Genomic DNA, 12074 nt, shown 5'->3' on the forward strand with positions numbered 1-12074 from the left:
TATGCTACATGATGACAGCTATCAACAGAAACATGGACTTTGTTATACCTGTAGTATCCTGATGTAAGAAAGTCCACAGGGACCTAAACTCACCTGAAAGAATATATCAGCTAAAATATTTGTTGAATTCATAAAAACAAGACCTGCATTAAAAGAGGATGCACACACGATTTGGTGAGATTGGTGTCCCTTAATGTAGGGATATTAGGTGCCTTTGCCATTTCAACCCCTTTACAAAACATGCTGCAGTGTGATTATTATACAACCATGACCACTTAGCACTGTTATATTAAAGATAGAGTTAATCATGAACATAAGTGTGGGAGGAAGGAATGCTAAGGGTGCTGTCCCATGCCCTGGTTTAAAGTAATTTCCATTGTATCCAGAGTTTACAGATTGGTTCAACGGTTCTCAGCCCCTCTCTCCTCCCCCGCCACTATACAAATTGTTCCAGCATCCATGGTCATGAAAAATAACCAAACACAAATATTCCAGAACTCCTAATGTTTATTAAGCAGAAAAGAAATTACCATTTTGTTAGATGCAGCAGTCTTCTTTCAGGGGAAAATGCGGTAATGGCCTTGAATCTTCATTGCCTTGCAGTTTGTACAGTCATTTTATACATATGCAAAGCACTTAATGAAGTGCTCCTAAATCAAAATGGTAGCTCTTTGCATAGATTTAATTGGCTATGCAAAGTGCAAGGCAGTGGAGAATAAGGATATAACATGCTCCATCCTTTGCTCACAGCTGCTGTCACCCTACAAATCATGCATGTCAAGCGGTGAAGGCACACTCTGAATCCTACATTTGTATGATAGCAAATATCATGGCTGATACTATAGTCCTCCAAAGGTGAAAAGGAGTTTCTGTAGATTAAGTTAAAAAGGGGGCTCTGAAACTGAGTGGTAACAGATACATATCCTCTGTGAATCAGACACAAAGGAGTGTGAGTAACACACTGACCCTACTTGCTGGGGAATGCACAAAAGAGGTGGTATGGAGCCTTCATCTCTTTTCACATGAGAATTCCCCTGTGCAAATTCACTGGTTTCCCGCAGTTTTAGGCACTAAAGCAGCTAAAATGGGGCCAAGGAACTGGACTAAAATTTCAGTTTTCCAAACTCATGTGTTGTTTGAAAGGTCTTTTATTTTCATTTTAGAATAAATGTTTGTGTTAGTGCTACATTGCACCTATTTTAGGGAGATGCTACTATTTTTTGTACTTGTGAAACAGCTTTTGCTATATAGGTTTCACAGCCTTCTGTGCCTAAAGAGAGGGTTAGTGTACCTTTTAGGCTCTGGAATTAAGGGTCTACAATTTTTTATTTACAATTCAAGATAGACCATTTCCTACATAACCTTTGAACTGTCCAAAAATAGTATTTAATTTCTAATGTGTCCATGCTTATTTTCCCAGCTTCAGTTTTGGAGTATGTGTCTTTTTGTTTAATAATGCTCTTTAATTTGTTCAGAAGTGAATGGAAGGTTCAAGTTGGTAAAGTTGCTATGAACCACCAGTTTAACAACTCACAGTCAGGGTGGCTGTCATAATTGCCAGGCTCTAGGCACAATGGGGAGCTGATTCCATGTTCTCAAAAGGGTTCGATTCTCGGGTGGAAGAGACGTGGTTGGGGGTCAGCTTCCTCCCAGCCTTTCTCCAGCCAGCCCTTGTGCACCATCCAGAGTGCATAGCAGCAGCACTGGCAACTGTGAGAACTTAGAATTAAACTATTTAAATATGTCCTCTCCATGCAAACCTAAGAGACAGTAGGACCATTTATTTTGAAAAATGACAACTCATTTCTTTTTGTACTAATGAAAAGTCAATTCACATTCTTTTATCATCAGTGCACTCCAATTTCTGAAGTTTTTCAATGCAAAAAAGAGGAATTTTAGTTTAAATTCCCCCTCAGCGTTACCAATATATTTGAATAATTAAAAATCTGACCCTTCATCATAAAGCAGCATTCTGAGATATTAATTGAATACCAGTTGTAGGCATGTGTGAAACTGATCACTGCAGAAAGTTCGTCCACTTAAAACTCATGAGTGCAGTTTAGATTACGTTACTTTCAATCAGAATATTAAAACAATTTTTCTTCAGTTACTAGGGGTTAAGTCCATATTTCTAAAGGAAAGCTGGTCCCTGTGAACACAGCTTTAGATCATTTATCCAAATACCTATTCATTTACGTAGGGATGGAACTCAGACTCCAGTCCCCTGCAGTCATAGGCAACTATGTCACATAATCCTGTTTGTAAATGTAACAAGTTCCATCTTAAAGCTATATAGATAGCTTGCCACCCCTACCCCCCAGGTTCTACTGAAGGACAGAACAAGCTATAGTTACCTGGGTCCATCCTATTTTAATTCTCTTTTTAAATATTGGCACAACATTTTCTTCTTTTCCTAGTCCTCTAGAACTTCCGCATGTCCCAAATTTGTTAAAAATCCACATGAATTGTTCAGAGAGTGCTTCAGCCAATTCTTTTCATAATCTTGTTAAGCATTTTAAAATCTGCTGGACTGGCTAACATTTATTGGTTAACTCCTACTCACCCTGGTTACTGAGGGGAAAGTATTTCATTATCCTTGTAAGATGTGAATACCTCATCTTTTCATATACAGAACATATTTATTGAAGTAGTAGCTGAAAGCAGTGCTGTCACACCAGTTTAATTCATAAAGCCATGGGGGATGAGGGAAGCCTCAAATGACTAAGAACTTAATAATCGGTTGCTAACAGACCGTGAATCTTAGTGATGTTTGAACCTGGTGATATTCTAAACAAAAAGAGCTCCCAACCATGCTTGTAGCTGCCTCTACCACTTCACACTGACTTAGATATTCTAATTTTCAGAGTGATGTTTGACATCGTGTGTGCGTGTGTGTGTGCGCGCGCGTGTGTGTGCGTGTGCACACGCGCACACAGGCACGCTGGTTCAAACTGCATTGATTTGTGCTGGGGTGAAGGAGAGTTTGTGCTGAGAGATTTGCACTGATTTGTACAGTTGTTGATGAGGGATGTGTACTGAAGTGAGGTGCTATGTGCATTTGGGGTCATTTTGTGTGTGGGTTGTGTGATGCAGATGGCAAATGAGAGATGTGTGCTGACGTAAGGGGTTGTGTGTTTGTGGGGCTATTGGAGGGGGAGGGGGTTGTACTGTGTGCATGGTTTTGAAGAACTGTGACAAATGGCACATAAGTGGGGCAGTTGGACAAAATAATCTGTTCTGTCTCCTTCACACAACCCATGAGACAGCAGTATGCAAATTAGCTCTTGAGAAAGGGAGCTGATTGAGTGAGTTACCTCCAGTATCACAATGATTTAGGTCAGTGATGGGCAACTTGTGGCCCATGGGTCACATGTGGACCATTGGGGCTCCACTCAGTGGCTTAGGAACCCCCTCTTTGTGCATTTACCCCTCTTCTTGCACACCGGGGCACTGGAGCCCCACACTTACCTATTCCTCCCAGCACTTTCAGGCTACCTCTACACTGTGGAGCTATACCTCTGGTATTGCTAAATAGCTATTCTGTCTCATAAGAGCAAGCCTGTTATATCAAAATATAATGGGCTTACTATTCTGATGTCCCTTTACCCGTCATTGCATGAGGTACAAGGGATGTTTCAGAATAGGGCTTTATTTTGAAATTTGGGGCTGCGTGGAGAGCATCAAATTTCAAAATAAACTATTTCGAAATAAGATTGAAATAAACTACGCAATTTGCGTAACACAATTTACATAGCTTATTTCAAAGTAGGGGTGCTGTATAGATGCACCCTCAGAATGCCATGAATTGGCTGATTCATGCCTTGCCCCTACAGTTGTTCCTCCCTCCCTCCGAGAGCTTGAATGTTGCAAATCAGCAATTCACCGTCATTCAAGCTCTGGCAGGGAGGAAGGGAGGAGGAGCACTGAGGATGGGGCGAGACTCAGGCAATTCATGGTGCTCAGGAAAGTGCTGGGAGGGAAGGGGAGGAGTAGGTAAGTGCGGGGCTCCAGTGTCCCAGTACACAAGAAGCATAAGGAAAAGGGGCAGAGAGGTGATGTAGGAGCAAGTTCAGTGGGCCACAGGCCACATGTTGCCCACCATTGGATTTCAAGCTTGTAGCCCACAGAGACAAAGGAGGGCCACTCATGGGGCCACTGACTAGTCTTGGTTGCCCATCGCTGGTTTGGGTAGACTCTTGGCATGACACAGTGGCATGTTTTACTGTAGCTAAACTCTGCTCTCTACTATACTTCTTAAACTTAGAATAGCTGAGAACTTAACAGTTGAATGGTAAGAGACTGTAAAACCCAGTGATGATTCAGCCTGGGGATAGTATGAATACACAGAGGTCTCAGCCAGGCTTGTAGCTCTTTTCCATTGCTTCACACTAACACAGCCATTCTGGGCGTCAGTGTGACACAAAGAATAACAATCCTGAAATCTTTTTATACAGAGGCTTCCTTCTTCCCCACCTCGTGATTGACAGTTCTACCCTCCCTATCCAGTATTGGGCCTACACTATTGCTAGAATTTCAGTGATAAATGTAAATAATCTGTTTCCATACAGACCTGTCAACCCATCTATGTTCCATTCCCCATACCAAGGGAACAGAACAGATAGGTAAGCGCCATAAGGACAAACGCCAGCGGGAGGGAGCAAAGAGGAGGTATCAGAGGACAGGGTCGTGGGGGGAAGAGCTGGTGTGGGAGCGGGATCTCGGGGGGAAGGGAGAGTGCAGTGGCTGGACTGCAGTGTGGTGGAATGGCTCAGGCAGCTGAGTCAAGGTTTGGACTCCTGTGTCCCCTACGCACTTTTAGGGCATTTCCACCACTCCTGATCATACACTGCCCTGGCCTGTAGCTGCTCTGTATGCCAAACTTCAATTGACTTCAGTATGAATTGTACTTACATTATCGTCCATTGGCTAGCTCTAGCAATGACAGGGGTTTGCAATGTAATCTATAGATGCTAAAATACTAAACTCTCCTACACCAACACCCGTACCTTTTCAGAACATCCACTAATTTTGGAATCTCAATTTTTATGTAGCCATCTTGAAGCACTTCATGAGTAGTCATCATGAAAGGCTCCGGCCAGAAGTTGTAGGTAGGGAAAAGCACAGCTGGTGAAATACAATTCTCATAGAAAATAGCTAACCTTCTCTTTAGACATTTTACCCCTCTGTCCTTTCAAACTATGAGCTAGATATTTTTCAAGATAGTTTTTCCATAAACTGTTAGGTTTATTCTAATCTCCCCTCTGGAGGGCTACCCCTCTGGAAACAAATTTTAAGTACAGTTAAAGCAGAATTGCCACCCACGGCAGCCAACATTGGTATAGTCAATTAAAAACACTTTGTCTGTGGTGTGGCTGACATTTAAATGGGTGAAAAATCCCATTCACTCTATTATGCAACTGGAGTCTCTTGGAATAGCTTCAAATAGCTCTTTAATGAAGAGTTTATAATACTCAAAGTAAGCAGTTTCACTGGTGGGAAAATAAGCTTTGGCAATTCTCGAATTGACCCTGGCACCATAAACACAATTAAAAAGTGCAAAACCAAACTAATAAGGATTCAGCACGTGGAAGCAGCAAACACGCCACCTCTTCAGTCCTTGGGAACGGGCATGATTCATTTGACACCACCAAAATAGCAGGTCTGAATAGCGTAGTAACAATAAGCGGATTTAATTTAATCCATTGGATATAATGCCATCAGTATCCTGATAAACAGTGTTGGTTTGTATTTCACAAAACATTTAAAAGAACTTTCTGAAATTTAGAGTAGAGTCTGTCTGACCAGGGGGTTGCAGGTTACAATCACTTGCGCCCCCATGTTGGTCTGTGTATTGCAGCACAGTAATGCAGCAGCTATATAACCTGACCATTTTATTTGCACTTATGTTCTCCATAGTCACTGATTTTTGGCTCATGAGCAGAGCAAAGTGTGACTAGTACTCCATCCCCATTTGACAGCATAACATACAAACAACAAATGCAAATCTATATCGTCTACAAGCAAGCATTCAGGAGTACCTTTTCTGTCATGACTTGCCTGCCTGGGAAGCCTGTAGGGTGTGAATGAGAGGTACTAAAGGGCTGTCTACACACTGGCAAGTTATTCCGGAAAATCAGCCACTTTTCTGGAAAAACTTGCCAGCTGTCTACACTGGCCGCTTGAATTTCCGGAAAAGCACTGACAATCTAATGTAAAATCATCAGTGCTTTTCCAGAAAAACTATGCTGCTCCCGTTCGGGCAAAAGTCTTTTTCCAGAAGACTGTTCCGGAAAAGGGCCAGTGTAGACAGCACAGTAGTGCTTTCTGCAAAAAAGCCCCGATCGCGAAAATGACGATTGGGGCTTTTTTGCGGAAAAGCGCGTCTAGATTGGCCACGGACGCTTTTCCGGAAAAAGTGCTTTTCCAGAAAAGTGTCCTGCCAATCTAGACGCGCTTTTCCGGAAATACTTTTAACGGAAAACCTTTTCCGTTAAAAGCTTTTCCGGAAAATCATGCCAGTGTAGACGTAGCCTGGTTGTACTGGCAACCCCCATGTGGACACTCATATTTTGATATAACAATGCTTGCTTCCAGTTTAGACATTGTTGCTTTGCAATTGGGCTACGTCTACATTGGCAAGATTTTGCACAAATACTTTTAACGCAAGAGTTTTTGCGTTAAAGAATTTGCGCAAGGGAGTGTCTACACTGGCATGTGCGTTTGCACAAGAGATGTGCTTTTGCGCAAAAGCAGCCGTGCCAGTGTAAATGCTCTCTTGCACAAGAAAGCTCCGATAGCCATTTTAGCCATCGGGCTTTCTTGCGCAAGAAATTCATGTTGCCTGTCTACACTGGCCTCTTGTGCAAGAACAGTTGTGCAAGAGGGCTTATTCCTGAGCTAAAGTATCATAGTTCTTGCACAAGCAGCACTGATTTCATACATTAAAACGTCAGTGTTCTTGCGCAAGAACTCCCCGCCAGTGTAGACAGGCAGCATGTTTTTGCACAAAATCATGCCAATGTAGACACAGCCTTGATGTAAACCAGAAGTTGGCAATTTTGGCACCTGCTGGAGGGCCACAAGATATTTTGCGTACATTCACTGTCCACAGGTACATTTCCCCCACAGCTCCCAGTGGTCACAGTCAGTGAAAATCAAATGTCTCACGGGCCACCAGCAGATTACCCTGATGGGCCGCATGACAAAGGTTGCCAACCTCTGGTTTAAGTTAAGCCAAAGAAGGGCACTCTTGTTCTGCACCAAGAGTGTCTACATGGGGACTGATACTAGTGTATAGCTATAGCAGTTTAACAATACCAGAATAGTTATACCATCTCCTATGGAGACCAGCCCTAGGTAAATTCTGTTTCTTATGAAAGGTGCTAGATTGACAGCCCTGAAAACTGAAGACCATAGTTTATCCACAGTACAAAAAGAGCACAGGCACTCCACAAAGCAGACTGCTCATGTGCCTCAGCTCTGTTCTGGAAGGACCTCTTCCTTCAGGGAGGAGAGATTAGTTCAGACTCCCTGTCCTCCTCACTCTTCAGTGTCTCTCTTCAGTCTGCCATTTATGATGGTGGGAATATAAAAAACAGTCTTGTGATATAAAAACTAGTCTGGTAAGAAAACAGAATGCCTAAAGCTAAGCTTCAAATAAAGATTTAAGCGTAAGTGGCTTGATTATTTTCATGAGGGCTGACACAGCTCTCATTGACTTCAGTGGGCTTTGGGGGACACTCAGCATCACATTGGATTGGCCCCAAAGCGCAAAGGTAGACAACTCTATGAAAAGATGGAAATCTCTAGGATCCACATGTCTGTATGCATTTACTTGCCTTAGCTGGATGTGCAAAACTGACTTCTTTATTTTTATTTCAAAAATATTGGAATTATACATAGATTGGAACTCATTCATTCAGTGGCTATTTATCCAGACCTCAGAATGGTGGTAAATCAATATAGGAGTGTGCTCTGTTAGCTAATTTATCCTTATTGCAAGCAAAAGGTTTTTTTTCAAACATCAGCAGTCTAACATTTAATCTCAAAAGAGTGGGGAATTTTAGATGGCTGTGGGATACTTAGACCAAGCCATTAGATTCTCTTGTCTTGTCCAGTCTGTCAGAGAAACTCCCAAAAGGGCAGTTGGTAACAGCAGTAGTACATCTCGACAGCAGCAAATGAAATGTTCCTGGCATTAACCCTCTGTATAATAGCAGAAGAGAGAGAAACCATTCTGACAGAATTCATGCATTCAGGTTTCCTCTTTAGCTAACATATTTTTTCCTTCTCTCTACAGTATACAACGCCGATTGTCTTTACAACTACCCATTCTTCATCATGCCTATTTGCCATCCATAGGAGGAGTTGATGCTAGCTGTGCCAGTCCGTGCGTAAGCCCCAGTGCCAGTCCTCGGCACAGACACGTGCCACCATCTTTTCGAGTGATGGTTTCTGGCCTGTAGAAATGGGAGATCAGAGCTTCCTGAACTGCTTTTAAGTACTCAATGACTGGACGGAACATCAGACATAGAACTCTGCTATAAACATACTATTTGCTCTTACCACACGGAGAAACTCGTGCTAAGGCCATCATCATGGGAGTACCAGTGTAACTCATGTGGAAAGGCAAGAGCAAGAGATACTTGGAGTTTGATCTGTAGCCTTATTCATGGAGTTTTTATTTCTTCACAAAGAAGTAATTGAAAATATTTCTTCCCAAATTTCTACTAGCAACAAGGAGGCTGGGAAATACGAATCTTGCAAAAAATGAGACAATTTAAAAAAACACTCAATTGTCACTGTTACATGGCTGCTGAAAACATGGAACTAATACTGTCCATGTAAGAAAAATAAAACAGTAGAGCTATAACATTTATTGAAATAGATACACTTCATTTTACAAAAGTTGTGTTAAATTGTTGGACGCATTCTGCACTGGTTAGTCTTGCTTGTTTTCATTTCAGTGGGAAAGGAGGATTTTGAGAAATGATTCCTCCCCTCAAGTGCGATTGAGACTCTGTGTTGCTAATAGCAAGGTCCCCCTGTGACTACAAACTATACATAGGGCAGAAGCAGAAGTTGTAGCAACAGCTCTGAGGCGTTACCAGCTACAGAGTTGCTGTTCTGAGTCAGAGCTTTTTACAGTTCTCCAGGGATTAGATGTGGTGATTGCCAGGTTCCCGTGTTGACCATCAGGGACTTCCTTTTGACAGATTTTCTGCATATCTTTCAAAATAAACACTACTGACCGTAATAGACAAAGCTGGGAGAAAACGTCATAGGGCTGCTAACTCAAGAAGCTGAGGATGGACGGGATCTTCATGTCACAGGATGCATTGATTTTCACAGTTTGTTTGAATTATGCCACACATAATTACAATCATATTAATTTAGTGGACAGGGGAGTGAGGGGGGGGGAACAGGGCACAGCACCTTGCGGCTGCAGGCAATTTCTGCAGAGTGCATAGACAATAATATACACTACCTTTGCTTGGTACCGGCGTGTGTGACAGTTGTAACTGGTAATAGGTGGCAAAAACCAAGTTAGCCCTTAGAACATTTTGTTTGAATATGAAAAATAAGCGTGTGGAAAAGCATGAATTTTAATCTCTCTGTTGATAGAGGCTGATAATTTTTCATTTCTGAGCTCATACCTTAGTGCCACGTCCCTAAGCAAAGTTACTCTAAGGCATTATAACTGTAAGGTGCTCTAACTGAACCAATCTTAGAGAGAAGCTCATGGACTGTAAGTGAGGTCTGATCCCACAGGATTCTCCGGTATATTGGTGATGTGACGTATCACTGCCTTGGATAGTTGTTAAGACCAGTGATTTTCTCAAACCAATTAAAATATTTTCTAACTAAAAGTAGCAGCAGTGCCTCGTGATACACTTGGTTGTCTTGAACCAATGCCTGCCCACCTCACACACTCTGAAGTGAATAGTCCACAAACACTTCCAGATTAGAGCTGACTAAAGGGAAGCTTTCAGTAGCTATACAGTACAGAAGGCTCATTAACTGAGGGACTTAATTGCAGCTTTGACAAGCTGGCAAAAAGCTTCACCACACAGCCAAAAATAACCATAAATATAACTCTTCCAATAGGAGCATCACAAAAATATTTCACTTGGCACATACAGTAAGTGAGGTTATGGAGGTACCTGTAGCTTTTAGAACAAAAACATGTAAGTATAACACAGGTAAAATAGAATTCATTACTCTGTTTAAGCATTGATGTTGTCACTCAATGTGTGTTGACAGTATTCTCTTGCTTTATTAATTTAATCAGGGCCTGGTTTATTTTAAATGGGATCTGTTAATTTGTGAAAGAGAAAAGGACAATATTGTATATAATGTATACACAAACATCGCTGTAGAATATTAATCCAAAATAGCAGGAAAAATTCAAAAGTATTGGCCTGATGGAGGTGAGTGTGTGTGTGTGTGTCTGTAACTTTGTGAATACTGACTGTGTGCCGTTTATTAGGTTTAAACCATGCAGTACATTCTTTGTCTCAATGATACTGTAGTTTTTCCCATGACATTTTTTTAATTTCCTGCAGATAACACGACCACCAAGTGAATATAGCTATTTAATGTTTCTGTTCTTTTATACTGCAGCAAAACAGTACTGTAAATTTATGAAGAGGCTGTGCCCCAATGGCATTTTCCAATGATGTTAGTGCACAAATGCTTTAAACTAGACTGGAACTGCCAGAAGAAAATGTAAATGAGGAATTTCTTGTATACCCTTATACTGCATGAGATCAATTTTTAAAAAAATGTTGCAAATCTGTTTTTATGAATAAAATATAGAAAATCTAACTTGGTGAGTCCATCTCCTCTCAACCCTAAAGGAAAAACAGAACCAACTCTGGAGAAGGATGGACCAGAACACAATAATACATCTTTGCAATAAGATGCAAAAGAAAAAATGCATACTAACCATCTGAGTGTCCATACACCAAGACGTAATAGGTCTGCTTGCTTCAGCCCTGGTTGTGATGTTAGGTGGTATTTATGCATGAAATTTAAAACCTAGTCCATATCCCTTTCACAAACCTTCCTTTGGAATATCCACCAAAGAGACTAGAAATAGTGAGGGACCAAGTTAGACATTTACATCTGTAACCTCCCCTTCCCCCCTCAAGATGCTTACCTAGGTTATCTGGGGCTCTGTGTGCATGAAACTCAGGGGGAAGACTGTCCTTGTGAGGAAGGGGGACCAAAGGCAGACTCACAGTTTTCCAGGCAACCAAGGAGAGTGAGGAGAGTCACTGTTTAGAACCGAGGAGGCTGGCAGGGCACCTGCTCAGAAGCAGATCCATGTCTGAGAGGGGCAGAGTCAAATGATTGACAAGGGAACGTGCAGGAAGAAGAGCTAACCTGAGATGAGATGCCATCCCCTGAGAGCCCGGGAGGGGGTGGCACCATTTTGGAACAGTGAGGAGCTAGCCACAGAATGGTCAGGACTGGCTGTGCGCAGAGCTGGGGCATCCCTGGCCTGCATGCAGGGTCCCCCCGAGAAGTGGCCTCTGGGGCAGGGAAGCAGGATTCCCCAAGTTTAGCCCCTTCCCTCTTCATAGTGATTTGAGTTGCCAACTTTCTAATTTCTGAAAAAGAGACACTACAGCAGGCGCGCTGGAACTTCCCCCCACACCCACTTCACCTCTTTCCCCCGCTCCAGTCCCACCCCTTGCACTGCCTTGCCCCCCAGGCCTTGTCCCTGCACGGCCTCTTCCCTCAAAGCTCTGGCCTAAAGATGGTTAAAAGTTCAGTGAGAAAACTGCCCCCCTCCCCACCACCAGCCAAACTAAGCCACCCAGCTCCCTAGGTGAAATCTGTCAGTGCATGGCAAACTCTGTGCTGGCTGCTAGGCCAGGCTGTGAGTATATGCCTGAGCACACTGGTGAGAGCCTAAAGACTGGGTTTTCAGAATAGCTTTTTGTAATCTGCTCCTTGAACCCTGCATCCCTTTGTGTTGAGGGGAAAGCCTGGGACAAGAAGCAGCCTGATTCATCCATGAAGAGAATGCCTGCCAGCAACAATCATCAGCACCTCTCCAGTGACTG

The 12074-nt window shown here is 42.5% G+C and overlaps 1 protein-coding gene across 1 annotated transcript in view; it reads left to right on the forward strand.

Moving 5' to 3' along the window:
- Positions 1-10827, forward strand: part of GABBR2 (gamma-aminobutyric acid type B receptor subunit 2) — an 862687-nt gene extending 851860 nt beyond the window's left edge. The window contains exon 19 of the mRNA XM_075921529.2: positions 8300-10827. Coding sequence (XP_075777644.2) covers positions 8300-8465 — 166 coding nt within the window. The 3' untranslated portion in view covers positions 8466-10827. The remainder of the gene's footprint in view (positions 1-8299) is intronic.
- The last annotated feature ends 1247 nt before the right edge of the window (positions 10828-12074 follow it).

The sequence above is a fragment of the Pelodiscus sinensis genome, chromosome 2 (assembly GCF_052426305.1).
Source record: "Pelodiscus sinensis isolate ZL-2025 chromosome 2, ASM5242630v1, whole genome shotgun sequence".
Taxonomy (NCBI): Eukaryota; Metazoa; Chordata; order Testudines; family Trionychidae; genus Pelodiscus; species Pelodiscus sinensis.